Here is a 14,064-nt window from a genome sequence, read left to right as displayed (position 1 = left end):
AATGATCAGACAGTGCCACATCCTTAATAACTATTGATGAAATATTTAGACCCTTACTGATAAGTAAATCTAGAGTGTGTCCACGATCATGTGTGGGTCCGTGAACATGTTGTGTCAAATTAAAAGTGTTAAGAACAGTCATGAGATCTTTTGTTGTACTGGATTCAGCATTGTCAATGTGAATGTTAAAATCCCCAGCAATAGCAAAACAGTCATACTCAGATGAGATTGCTGATAACAGCTCTGTAAAGTCATCAATAAAGGCCGGAGAATATTTTGGAGGCCTGTAAATAATGATAAGCAGGATGCGTGGAGCACCTTTTAGCACAATGCCCAGATATTCTAGAGACAAATAGTCACCAAATGATACTTGCTTACATTGATAAACATCTTTAAATAGAGCTGCTTTGTTCATTTCTTGTAATATGTTTTTTTTGTTCCTCTTAATGATTTAATAGCTTTAATGTTTTGCAGCTATATTAGTTTTTATAGCCTATTTAAAATTATTAACATGCAACTGTTTTAAATAAAATGCTATAATGTGTAGTTATTTTAAAAAGCACTTATTACATATATAATAAAACCCCTTTTTTAATATAAATTAATAAGATTAATTAATAAGGAAAAAGGTCAAGAATTGTTTTGGAATCGGATCATGACTCCCAGCCAAGTTAAGTTGACTACACACACCCACACACACACGTGAATAAATAAAAATTGTTAAAATTATTCACATTTTTTCAGATTCTGTAAGCGGTTCACATACTTTTTCTTGGAACTGTGTGTATACACACAAAGACACACACACACTAAAAAGAAAGAAAAAAAACAAAAAGTATCATAATTATGGTTAAAAAAACGAGATTATGACTTATAAGTAATAATTATGACAATTATGAAGGAAGTACAATTATGAAGTAATAAATAAGACGATATTACACTCTAAAAATGCTGGGTTAAAAACAACCCAAGTTGGGTTGAAAATGGAATAACCCAGCATTTGGGTTGTTTTAACCCAGCAATTGGGTCGTTTTAATCCAGTGAATGGGTCGTTTTAATCCAGTGTTTGGGTTAAATGTTTGCTTAAAACAACCCAATCGCTGGGTTAGTCCATTTTCTTTCTTTTTTTTTATATTGCGAACAGACAAGTACAATATTTACAAATGAGAAATTAGATGAACATTACATAGACAAACAAAACATACATTATGGTCAGTACGATTTGGATATACATGCGTGTGTGTTTGTGTGTGTGTTCGTGTGTGTGCAACTGTAAGTGTAATTGGGTGTGGGGATGGAAAAATATATGAACAAAGGAGCATGTAGGAAAGTACAACAGACATAACCAGAAAAAGAAAAGAAAATTAACAAAATACAATAAATAATACTAATTTTAAATGACAAAAATAATGATGATGAAGACAGTAATGGTATCCCAAAAAAAACAAACAACAACAAAAACAAAACAAAAAAGGAAATGGAAAATGGGGTATGAGGAAGGTGACAACACTAAAAGTAATAACAATATTAATAATAATAGTAATAATAATAATAATGAATCAAAATAATAAGAAATGATAAATAATAGTATTAGCAGTAGTAGTAGTAGTAATGATAAACATATGAACAAATATACTTATTTCATCCGGAATGAGGGGGGGATTAAAGGATCAGGAAGAGGAAATAAAAAAATAAAATAATAATAATAAATAGCTGCAAGCAGCAATACCGGGGCCAAGCGCAAAGAAGAAGACAAGACATGCCAAAATGGCTGGCAGTGTCAGATCAACTGGAGCAATGAGCAATTAATCACATTTTAAGATGATTTTAGGCAAAAGGCTGAAAAACGCATTGTAGTCTGAGAGTGTCAGACCAACTGCAACAATTAACAATTATACAGTTTAAGAAGATTAGGCAAAATGGCTGAAATATCATATATTGAGTCACTGATAATGTAAGTTAATGGTTTATCACTTTTGACCAATAGGTGGCACAGATACGAAATTGATGTGGTGTGGTCAGAATAAGGGAACAATGACACATGCAAAGTTTGATGCCAATATGTCAAAGCATTGCAGAGATACAGCCTCAAGAGTAATTTTGGCATAATGGCTCAACTTCGTCGCTGCGGTTTACAAAAACGGTTTCATCTATTGATGCAAAATCCCTAACTTTTTGTTGACACAGTCTGAAGATGATACGATTCGATTTTGGTGGAAATTGGACAAACGGTCTAGGATGAGTTTGAAAAAGTAGGTTTTGATCAAATAAGAACATTGAGGACAGGATGTTTGACCAAATATGGAAAAATTTGTATCTCTGTTCTCGGCATGAGCCAATGACTGTATTATGACCAGTTTCATTAAACTAGGCTAATTTAATCAAAAGTTATTAGCATGTTTGTAAATTTTGTTATAACCTCTGACCACAAGGTGGCACTGCCCCAAAACGTTTTGAGTACCTTCAAAGCATGGTGCGGAAGACATGATTTTTGGACAAACAGTTCAAAAGTTATAAGCAAAAATAGCCATTTTTTGTATCTCCGGACCAGTAGGTGGCGCTGCGCCGAAACGCTGCATGTTGCTTCAGGTCATGCTTGTGATGACATATACCAAGATTGGTTTGAATACGATAAAGCGTTGTGGAGATATAGGCTTATGAGTGTTTTTGCAACCGCTACGCAAAATTTGTGTGCGCGTTTATCGAAAACGATTTGACAAATCAACTTGATTTGCAAGATTTTTTGTCAGCATGGTCTGAAGATGATTTGGTTCAATTTTCGTGCAAATCGGACAAACCGTCTAGGACGAGTTCGTAAAAGTAGGTTTTTTGGAAAATTAAAAATGGCGGGGAAATTATCATGACCGAAAATGACATCATAGGTTGCAATTGAATCGGCATGAGCCAATGACTCTATTATGACCAGTTTCAATATACTAGGCTAATTTAATTAAAAGTTATTAGCATTTTTGTCAAGTTTGTTATATCTTTTGACCACAAGGTGGCACTGCCCTAAAACTTTTTGAGTACCTTCAGGGCATAGCAAGGAAGTCACATACCGAGTTTAGTAACAATATACTAATGCATTTGTAAAATATCGCATTTTTTGACAAAATTCAAAATGGCCGACAGCCAAAATGGCCGATATGGTCAAATTGAATATCAGACGACTCGGCATGCCGTCCTGAATGTAACGAGACCACTTTTATGATTTTTGGACAAACAGTTCAGAAGTTATAAGCAAAAATAGCAATTTTTCGTATCTCCGGACCAGTAGGTGGCGCTGCGCCGAAACGCTGTATTTTGCCTCAAGTCATGCTTGTGATGACATGTACCAAGTTTGGTTTGAATACGATAAAGCGTTGCGGAGATATTGCCTTAAGAGTGTTTTTGCAACCGCTACGTAAAATTTGTTTGCGCGTTTATCACAAATGATTTGACGAATCAACTTGATTTGCAAGATTTTTTGTCAGCATGGTCTGAAGATGATCTGGTTCAATTTTCGTGCAAATCGGATGAACCGTCTAGGACGAGTTTGTAAAAGTAGGTTTTTCGGAAAATTAAAAATGGCGGGAAAATTTTTATGACGGAAAATGACGTCATAGGGTGCAATCGAATCGTCTTGAGCCAAGGAATCAGAGGAAAAAAGAATTTTGTTTCTAGCCCTTATGGTTCAAAAGTTATTAGCATAAACATGAGTCAAATTTTGGACTGATGGTGGCGCTAGAGGGATTGAGTTTGAGACTCCAAATTTGCTACGGTGACATTTCAGACTGTCCTCTATTAGTGTGCCAAATTTCACAACTTTTTACCATACGGTTCTATGGGCTGCCATAGACTTCGTGGCGGAAGAAGAAGAAGAAGAAGATGAAATATAGCTGCAAGCAGCAATACCGGGGCCAAGCGCAAAGAAGAAGACAAGACATGCCAAAATGGCTGGCAGTGTCAGATCAACTGGAGCAATGAGCAATTAATCACGTTTTAAGATGATTTTAGGCAAAAGGCTGAAAAATGCATTGTAGTCTGAGAGTGTCAGACCAACTGCAACAATTAACAATTATACAGTTTAAGAAGATTAGGCAAAATGGCTGAAATATCATATATAGAGTCACTGATAATGTAAGTTAATGGTTTATCACTTTTGACCAATAGGTGGCACAGTTACGAAATTGATGTGGTGTAGTCAGAATAAGGGAACAATGACACATGCAAAGTTTGATGCCAATATGTCAAAGCATTGCAGAGATACAGCCTCAAGAGTCATTTTGGCATCATGGCTCAACTTCGTCACTGCGGTTTACAAAAACGGTTTCATCTATTGATGCAAAATCCCTAACTTTTTGTTGACATAGTCTGAAGATGATACGATTCGATTTTGGTGGAAATTGGATAAACGGTCTAGGATGAGTTTGAAAAAGTAGGTTTTGATCAAATAAGAACATTGAGGACAGGATGTTTGACCAAATATGGCAAAATTAGTATCTATGTTCTCGGCATGAGCCAATAAATGTATTATGACCAGTTTCAATATACTAGGCTAATTTAATCAAAAGTTATTAGCATTTTTGTCAAGTTTGTTATATCTTTTGACCACAAGGTGGCACTGCCCTAAAACTTTTTGAGTACCTTCAGGGCATAGCATGGAAGTCACATACCGAGTTTAGTAACAATATACTAATGCATTTGTAAAATATAGCATTTTTTGACAAAATTCAAAATGGCCGACAGCCAAAATGGCCGATATGGTAAAATTGAATATCAGACGACTCGGCATGCCGTCCTGAATGTAACGAGACCACTTTTATGATTTTTGGACAAACAGTTCAGAAGTTATAAGCAAAAATAGCCATTTTTCGTATCTCCGGACCAGTAGGTGGCGCTGCGCCGAAACGCTTTATGTTGCCTCAAGTCATGCTTGTGATGACATGTACCAAGTTTGGTTTGAATACGATAAAGCGTTGCGGAGATATTGCCTTAAGTGTGTTTTTGCAACCGCTACGTAAAATTTGTTTGCGCGTTTATCGCAAATGATTTGACGAATCAACTTGATTTGCAAGATTTTTTGTCAGCATGGTCTGAAGATGATCTGGTTCAATTTTCGTGCAAATCGGACAAACCGTCTAGGACGAGTTCGCAAAAGTAGGTTTTTTGGAAAATTAAATATGGCGGGGAAATTATCATGACCGAAAATGACGTCATAGGATGCAATTGAATCGGCATGAGCCAATGAATGTATTATGACCAGTTTCATTATACTAAACTAATTAAATCAAAAGTTATTAGCATTTTTGTCAAGTTTGTTATAACTTTTGACCACAAGGTGGCACTGCCCCAAAACTTTTTGAGTACCTTCAGGGCATGGAGTGGAAGTCACATACCGAGTTTAGTAACAATACACTAATGCATTTGTAAAATATAGCATTTTAGCACATAATTCAAAATGGCCGACAGCCAAAATGGCCGATATGGTAAAATTGAATATCAGACGACTCGGCATGCCGTCCTGAATCTAACGAGACTACTTTTATGATTTTTGGACAAACGGTTCAAATGGTATAAGCAAAAACAGCCATTTTTTGTATCTCCGGACCAGTAGGTGGCGCTGCGCCGAAACACTGCATGTAGCCTCAAGTCATGCTTGTGATGACATGTACCAAGTTTGGTTTGAATACGATAAAGCGTTGCGGAGATATTGCCTTAAGAGTGCTTTTGCAACCGCTACGTAAAATTTGTTTGCGCGTTTTTCGCAAATGATTTGACGAATCAACTTGATTTGCAAGATTTTTTGTCAGCATGGTCTGAAGATGATCTGGTTCAATTTTCGTGCAAATCGGACGAACCGTCTAGGACGAGTTCGCAAAAGTAGGTTTTTCGGTTAATTAAAAATGGCGGGAAAATTATTATGACGGAAAATGACGTCATAGGGTGCAATTGAATCGGCATGAGCCAATGAATGTATTATGACCAGTTTCATTATACTAAACTAATTAAATCAAAAGTTATTAGCATTTTTGTCAAGTTTGTTATAACTTTTGACCACAAGGTGGCACTGCCCCAAAACTTTTTGAGTACCTTCAGGGCATGGAGTGGAAGTCACATACCGAGTTTAGTAACAATACACTAATGCATTTGTAAAATATAGCATTTTAGCACATAATTCAAAATGGCCGACAGCCAAAATGGCCGATATGGTAAAATTGAATATCAGACGACTCGGCATGCCGTCCTGAATCTAACGAGACTACTTTTATGATTTTTGGACAAACGGTTCAAATGGTATAAGCAAAAACAGCCATTTTTTGTATCTCCGGACCAGTAGGTGGCGCTGCGCCGAAACACTGCATGTAGCCTCAAGTCATGCTTGTGATGACATGTACCAAGTTTGGTTTGAATACGATAAAGCGTTGCGGAGATATTGCCTTAAGAGTGCTTTTGCAACCGCTACGTAAAATTTGTTTGCGCGTTTTTCGCAAATGATTTGACGAATCAACTTGATTTGCAAGATTTTTTGTCAGCATGGTCTGAAGATGATCTGGTTCAATTTTCGTGCAAATCGGACGAACCGTCTAGGACGAGTTCGCAAAAGTAGGTTTTTCGGTTAATTAAAAATGGCGGGAAAATTATTATGACGGAAAATGACGTCATAGGGTGCAATCGAATTGTCTTGAGCCAAGGAATCAGAGGAAAAAAGAATTTCGTTTCTAGCCCTTATGGTTCAAAAGTTATTAGCATAAACATGAGTCTAATTTTGGACTGATGGTGGCGCTAGAGGGATTGAGTTAGAGACTCAAAATTTGCTATGGTGACATTTCAGACTGTCCTCTATTAGTGTGCCAAATTTCATAACTTTTTACCATACGGTTCTATGGGCTGCCATAGACTTCGTGGCGGAAGAAGAAGAAGAAGAAGATGAAATATAGCTGCAAGCAGCAATACCGGGGCCAAGCGCAAAGAAGAAGACAAGACATGCCAAAAATGCTGGCAATGTCGGATCAACTGGAGCAATGAGCAATTAATCACGTTTTAAAATGATTTGAAGCAAAAGGCTGAAAATGCATTGTAGTCTGAGAGTGTCAGACCAACTGCAACAATGAACAATTATACAGTTTAAGAAGATTAGGCAAAATGGCTGAAATATCATATAGAGTCACTGATAATATAAGTTAATGGTTTATCACTTTTGACCGATAGGTGGCACAGTTACGAAATGTATGTGGTGTGGTCAGAATAAGGGAACAATTACACATGCAAAGTTTGATGCCAATATGTCAAAGCATTGCAGAGATACAGCCTCAAGAGTCATTTTGGCATCATGGCTCAACTTCGTCACTGCGGTTTACAAAAACGGTTTCATCTATTGATGCAAAATTCCTAACTTTTTGTTGACACAGTCTGAGGATGATACGATTCGATTTTGGTGGAAATTGGACAAACAGACTAGGATGAGTTTGAAAAAGTAGGTTTTGATCAAATAAGAACATTGAGGACAGGATGTTTGACCAAATATGGAAAAATTAGTATCTCTGTTCTCGGCATGAGCCAATGACTGTATTATGACCAGTTTCATTAAACTAGGCTAATTTAATCAAAAGTTATTAGCATGTTTGTAAATTTTGTTATAACCTCTGACCACAAGGTGGCACTGCCCCAAAACTTTTTGAGTACCTTCAAAGCATGGTGCGGAAGACATGAATTTTGGACAAACAGTTCAAAAGTTAAAAGCAAAAATAGCCATTTTTTGTATCTCCGGACCAGTAGGTGGCGCTGTGCCGAAATGCTGCATGTTGCCTCAGGTCATGCTTGTGATGACATATACCAAGATTGGTTTGAATACGATAAAGCGTTGCGGAGATATAGCCTTATGAGTGTTTTTGCAACCGCCACGCAAAATTTGTGTGCGCGTTTATCAAAAACGATTTGATAAATCAACTTGATTTGCAAGATTTTTTGTCAGCATGGTCTGAAGATGATCTGGTTCAATTTTCGTGCAAATCGGACAAACCGTCTAGGACGAGTTCATAAAAGTAGGTTTTTTGGAAAATTAAAAATGGCGGGGAAATTATCATGACCGAAAATGACTTCATAGGGTGCAATTAAATCGGCATGAGCCAATGAATGTATTATGACCAGTTTCATTTAACTAAGCTAATTTAATCAAAAGTTATTAGCATTTTTGTAAATTTTGTTATAACCTTTGACCACAAGGTGGCACTGCCCCAAAACTTTTTGAGTACCTTCAAAGCATGTTGCGGAAGACACATACCAAGTTTCGTAACGATAGACTAATGAGTTTGTAAAATATAGTATTTTAACACATAATTCAAAATGGCCGACAGCCGCTTTTGCAACCGCTACGTAAAATTTGTTTGCATGTTTTTCGAAAATGATTTGACGAATCAACTTGATTTGCAAGATTTTTTGTCAGCATAGTCTGAAGATGATCTGGTTCAATTTTCGTGCAAATCGGATGAACCGTCTAGGACAAGTTCGTAAAAGTAGGTTTTTCGGAAAATTAAAAATGGCGGGAAAATTTTTATGACGGAAAATGACGTCATAGGGTGCAATCGAATCGTCTTGAGCCAAGGAATCAGAGGAAAAAAGAATTTTGCTTCTAGCCCTTATGGTTCAAAAGTTATTAGCATAAACATGAGTCAAATTTTGGACTGATGGTGGCGCTAGAGGGATTGAATTAGAGACTCCAAATTTGCTATGGTGACTTTTCAGATTGTCCTCTATGAGTGTGCCAAATTTCACAACTTTTTACCATACGGTTCTATGGGCTGCCATAGACTTCGTGGCGGAAGAAGAAGAAGAAGATGAATAATAATAATAAGAACGGGAACGGTTTCAATAGGTGCCTTCGCACCTTCGGTGCTTGGCCCCTAATAATAATAATAAGAACGGGAACGGTTTCAATAGGTGCCTTCGCACCTTCGGTGCTTGGCCCCTAAATATAGCTGCAAGCAGCAATACCGGGGCCAAGCGCAAAGAAGAAGACAAGACATGCCAAAATGGCTGGCAGTGTCAGATCAACTGCAGCAATGAGAAATTAATCACGTTTTAAGATGATTTTAGGCAAAAGGCTGAAAATGCATTGTAGTCTGAGAGTGTCAGACCAACTGCAGCAATTAACAATTATACAGTTTAAGAAGATTAGGCAAAATGGCTGAAATATCATATATAGAGTCACTGATAATATAAGTTAATGGTTTATCACTTTTGACCAATAGGTGGCACAGTTACGAAATGTATGTGGTGTGGTCAGAATAAGGGAACAATGACACATGCAAAGTTTGATGCCAATATGTCAAAGCATTGCAGAGATACAGCCTCAAGAGTCATTTTGGCATCATGGCTCAACTTCGTCACTGCGGTTTACAAAAACGGTTTCATCTATTGATGCAAAATCCCTAACTTTTGTTGACACAGTCTGAAGATGATACGATTCGATTTTGGTGGAAATTGGACAACCGGTCTAGGATGAGTTTGAAAAAGTAGGTTTTGATCAAATAAGAACATTGAGGACATGATGTTTGACCAAATATGGCAAAATTAGTATCTATGTTCTCGGCATGAGCCAATGACTGTATTATGACCAGTTTCATTAAACTAGGCTAATTTAATCAAAAGTTATTAGCATGTTTGTAAATTTTGTTATAACCTCTGACCACAAGGTGGCACTGCCCCAAAACTTTTTGAGTACCTTCAAAGCATGGTGCGGAAGACATGAATTTTGGACAAACAGTTCATAAGTTATAAGCAAAAATAGCCATTTTTTGTATCTCCGGACCAGTAGGTGGCGCTGCGCCGAAACGCTGCATGTTGCCTCAGGTCATGCTTGTGATGACATATACCAAGATTGGTTTGAATACGATAAAGCGTTGTGGAGATATAGGCTTATGAGTGTTTTTGCAACCGCTACGCAAAATTTGTGTGCGCGTTTTTCGAAAACGATTTGACAAATCAACTTGATTTGCAAGATTTTTTGTCAGCATGGTCTGAAGATGATATGGTTCAATTTCTGTGCAAATCGGACAAACCGTCTAGGACGAGTTCGCAAAAGTAGGTTTTTTGGAAAATTAAAAATGGCGGGGAAATTATCATGACCGAAAATGACATCATAGGTTGCAATTGAATCGGCATGAGCCAATGACTCTATTATGACCAGTTTCAATATACTAGGCTAATTTAATCAAAAGTTATTAGCATTTTTGTCAAGTTTGTTATATCTTTTGACCACAAGGTGGCACTGCCCTAAAACTTTTTGAGTACCTTCAGGGCATAGCATGGAAGTCACATACCGAGTTTAGTAACAATATACTAATGCATTTGTAAAATATAGCATTTTTTGACAAAATTCAAAATGGCCGACAGCCAAAATGGCCGATATGGTAAAATTGAATATCAGACGACTCGGCATGCCGTCCTGAATGTAACGAGACCACTTTTATGATTTTTGGACAAACAGTTCAGAAGTTATAAGCAAAAATAGCCATTTTTCGTATCTCCGGACCAGTAGGTGGCGCTGCGCCGAAACGCTTTATGTTGCCTCAAGTCATGCTTGTGATGACATGTACCAAGTTTGGTTTGAATACGATAAAGCGTTGCGGAGATATTGCCTTAAGTGTGTTTTTGCAACCGCTACGTAAAATTTGTTTGCGCGTTTATCGCAAATGATTTGACGAATCAACTTGATTTGCAAGATTTTTTGTCAGCATGGTCTGAAGATGATCTGGTTCAATTTTCGTGCAAATCGGACAAACCGTCTAGGACGAGTTCGCAAAAGTAGGTTTTTTGGAAAATTAAATATGGCGGGGAAATTATCATGACCGAAAATGACGTCATAGGATGCAATTGAATCGGCATGAGCCAATGAATGTATTATGACCAGTTTCATTATACTAAACTAATTAAATCAAAAGTTATTAGCATTTTTGTCAAGTTTGTTATAACTTTTGACCACAAGGTGGCACTGCCCCAAAACTTTTTGAGTACCTTCAGGGCATGGAGTGGAAGTCACATACCGAGTTTAGTAACAATACACTAATGCATTTGTAAAATATAGCATTTTAGCACATAATTCAAAATGGCCGACAGCCAAAATGGCCGATATGGTAAAATTGAATATCAGACGACTCGGCATGCCGTCCTGAATCTAACGAGACTACTTTTATGATTTTTGGACAAACGGTTCAAATGGTATAAGCAAAAACAGCCATTTTTTGTATCTCCGGACCAGTAGGTGGCGCTGCGCCGAAACACTGCATGTAGCCTCAAGTCATGCTTGTGATGACATGTACCAAGTTTGGTTTGAATACGATAAAGCGTTGCGGAGATATTGCCTTAAGAGTGCTTTTGCAACCGCTACGTAAAATTTGTTTGCGCGTTTTTCGCAAATGATTTGACGAATCAACTTGATTTGCAAGATTTTTTGTCAGCATGGTCTGAAGATGATCTGGTTCAATTTTCGTGCAAATCGGATGAACCGTCTAGGACGAGTTCGCAAAAGTAGGTTTTTCGGTTAATTAAAAATGGCGGGAAAATTATTATGACGGAAAATGACGTCATAGGGTGCAATCGAATTGTCTTGAGCCAAGGAATCAGAGGAAAAAAGAATTTCGTTTCTAGCCCTTATGGTTCAAAAGTTATTAGCATAAACATGAGTCTAATTTTGGACTGATGGTGGCGCTAGAGGGATTGAGTTAGAGACTCAAAATTTGCTATGGTGACATTTCAGACTGTCCTCTATTAGTGTGCCAAATTTCATAACTTTTTACCATACGGTTCTATGGGCTGCCATAGACTTCGTGGCGGAAGAAGAAGAAGAAGAAGATGAATAATAATAATAATAGGAACGGGAACGGTTTCAATAGGTGCCTTCGCACCTTCGGTGCTTGGCCCCTAAATATAGCTGCAAGCAGCAATACCGGGGCCAAGCGCAAAGAAGAAGACAAGACATGCCAAAATGGCTGGCAGTGTCAGATCAACTGCAGCAATGAGAAATTAATCACGTTTTAAGATGATTTTAGGCAAAAGGCTGAAAATGCATTGTAGTCTGAGAGTGTTAGACCAACTGCAGCAATGAACAATTATACAGTTTAAGAAGATTAGGCAAAATGGCTGAAATATCATATATAGAGTCACTGATAATATAAGTTAATGGTTTATCACTTTTGACCAATAGGTGGCACAGTTACAAAATGTATGTGGTGTGGTCAGAATAAGGGAACAATGACACATGCAAAGTTTGATGCCAATATGTCAAAGCATTGCAGAGATACAGCCTCAAGAGTCATTTTGGCATCATGGCTCAACTTCGTCACTGCGGTTTACAAAAACGGTTTCATCTATTGATGCAAAATTCCTAACTTTTTGTTGACACAGTCTGAAGATGATACGATTCGATTTTGGTGGAAATTGGACAAACGGTCTAGGATGAGTTTGAAAAAGTAGGTTTTGATCAAATAAGAACATTGAGGACAGGATGTTTGACCTAATATGGCAAAATTAGTATCTCTGTTCTCGGCATGAGCCAATGACTGTATTATGACCAGTTTCATTAAACTAGACTAATTTACTCAAAAGTTATTAGCATGTTTGTACATTTTGTTATAACCTCTGACCACAAGGTGGCACTGCCCCAAAACTTTTTGAGTACCTTCAAAGCATGGTGCGGAAGACATGATTTTTGGACAAACGGTTCAAAAGTTATAAGCAAAAATAGCCATTCTTTGTATCTCCGGACCAGTAGGTGGCGCTACGCCGAAACACTGCATGTTGTCTCAGGTCATGCTTGTGATGACATGTACCAAGATTGGTTTGAATACGATAAAGCGTTGCGGAGATATTGCCTTATGAGTGTTTTTGCAACCGCTACGCAAAATTTGTGTGCGCGTTTATCGAAAACGATTTGACAAATCAACTTGATTTGCAAGATTTTTTGTCAGCATGGTCTGAAGATGATCTGGTTCAATTTTCCTGCAAATCGGACAAACCGTCTAGGACGAGTTGGCAAAAGTAGGTTTTTTGGAAAATTAAAAATGGCGGGGAAATTGTCATGACCGAAAATGACGTCATAGGGTGCAATTGAATCGGCATGAGCCAATGAATGTATTATGACCCGTTTCATTAAACTAAGCTAATTTAATCAAAAGTTATTAGCATTTTTGTAAATTTTGTTATAACCTTTGACCACAAGGTGGCACTGCCCCAAAACTTTTTGAGTACCTTCAGGGCATGGAGTGGAAGTCACATACCGAGTTTAGTAACAATACACTAATGCATTTGTAAAATATAGCATTTTAGCACATAATTCAAAATGGCCGACAGCCAAAATGGGCGATATGGTAAAATTGAATATCAGACGACTCGGCATGCCGTCCTGAATCTAACGAGACCACTTTTATGATTTTTGGACAAACGGTTCAAAAGTTATAAGCAAAAACAGCCATTTTTTGTATCTCCGGACCAGTAGGTGGCGCTGCGCCGAAACACTGCATGTTGCCTCAAGTCATGCTTGTGATGACATGTACCAAGTTTGGTTTGAATACGATAAAGCGTTGCGGAGATATTGCCTTAAGAGTGCTTTTGCAACCGCTACATAAAATTTGTTTGCGCGTTTATCGCAAATGATTTGACGAATCAACTTGATTTGCAAGATTTTTTGTCAGCATGGTCTGAAGATGATCTGGTTCAATTTTCGTGCAAATCGGATGAACCGTCTAGGACGAGTTCGCAAAAGTAGGTTTTTCGGTTAATTAAAAATGGCGGGAAAATTATTATGACGGAAAATGACGTCATAGGGTGCAATCGAATCGTCTTGAGCCAAGGAATCAGAGGAAAAAAGAATTTCGTTTCTAGCCCTTATGGTTCAAAAGTTATTAGCATAAACATGAGTCTAATTTTGGACTGATGGTGGCGCTAGAGGGATTGAGTTAGAGACTCAAAATTTGCTATGGTGACATTTCAGACTGTCCTCTATTAGTGTGCCAAATTTCATAACTTTTTACCATACGGTTCTATGGGCTGCCATAGACTTCGTGGCGGAAGAAGAAGAAGATGAAA

At 37.6% G+C, this 14,064-nt stretch overlaps 1 protein-coding gene across 8 annotated transcripts in view; it reads right to left on the bottom strand.

Annotated features, from left to right (window-relative positions):
• The window catches only part of lmnl3 (lamin L3), a 124,368-nt gene that overhangs the window by 24,130 nt on the left and 86,174 nt on the right, over positions 1-14,064 (bottom strand). For 3 of the 8 annotated variants that reach the window (XM_079803046.1, XM_079803045.1, XM_079803047.1), the window contains exon 2: positions 767-809. The exons of the other annotated variants lie outside the window; for them this stretch is intronic. In XM_079803046.1, coding sequence (XP_079659172.1) covers positions 767-809 — 43 coding nt within the window. The remainder of the gene's footprint in view (positions 1-766; positions 810-14,064) is intronic. 8 annotated transcript variants of the gene reach the window in all.

The sequence above is a fragment of the Gobio gobio genome, assembly GCF_949357685.1.
Source record: "Gobio gobio genome assembly, chromosome: 21".
NCBI lineage: Eukaryota > Metazoa > Chordata > Actinopteri > Cypriniformes > Gobionidae > Gobio > Gobio gobio.
This window is presented reverse-complemented; position numbering and strand designations above follow the sequence as displayed.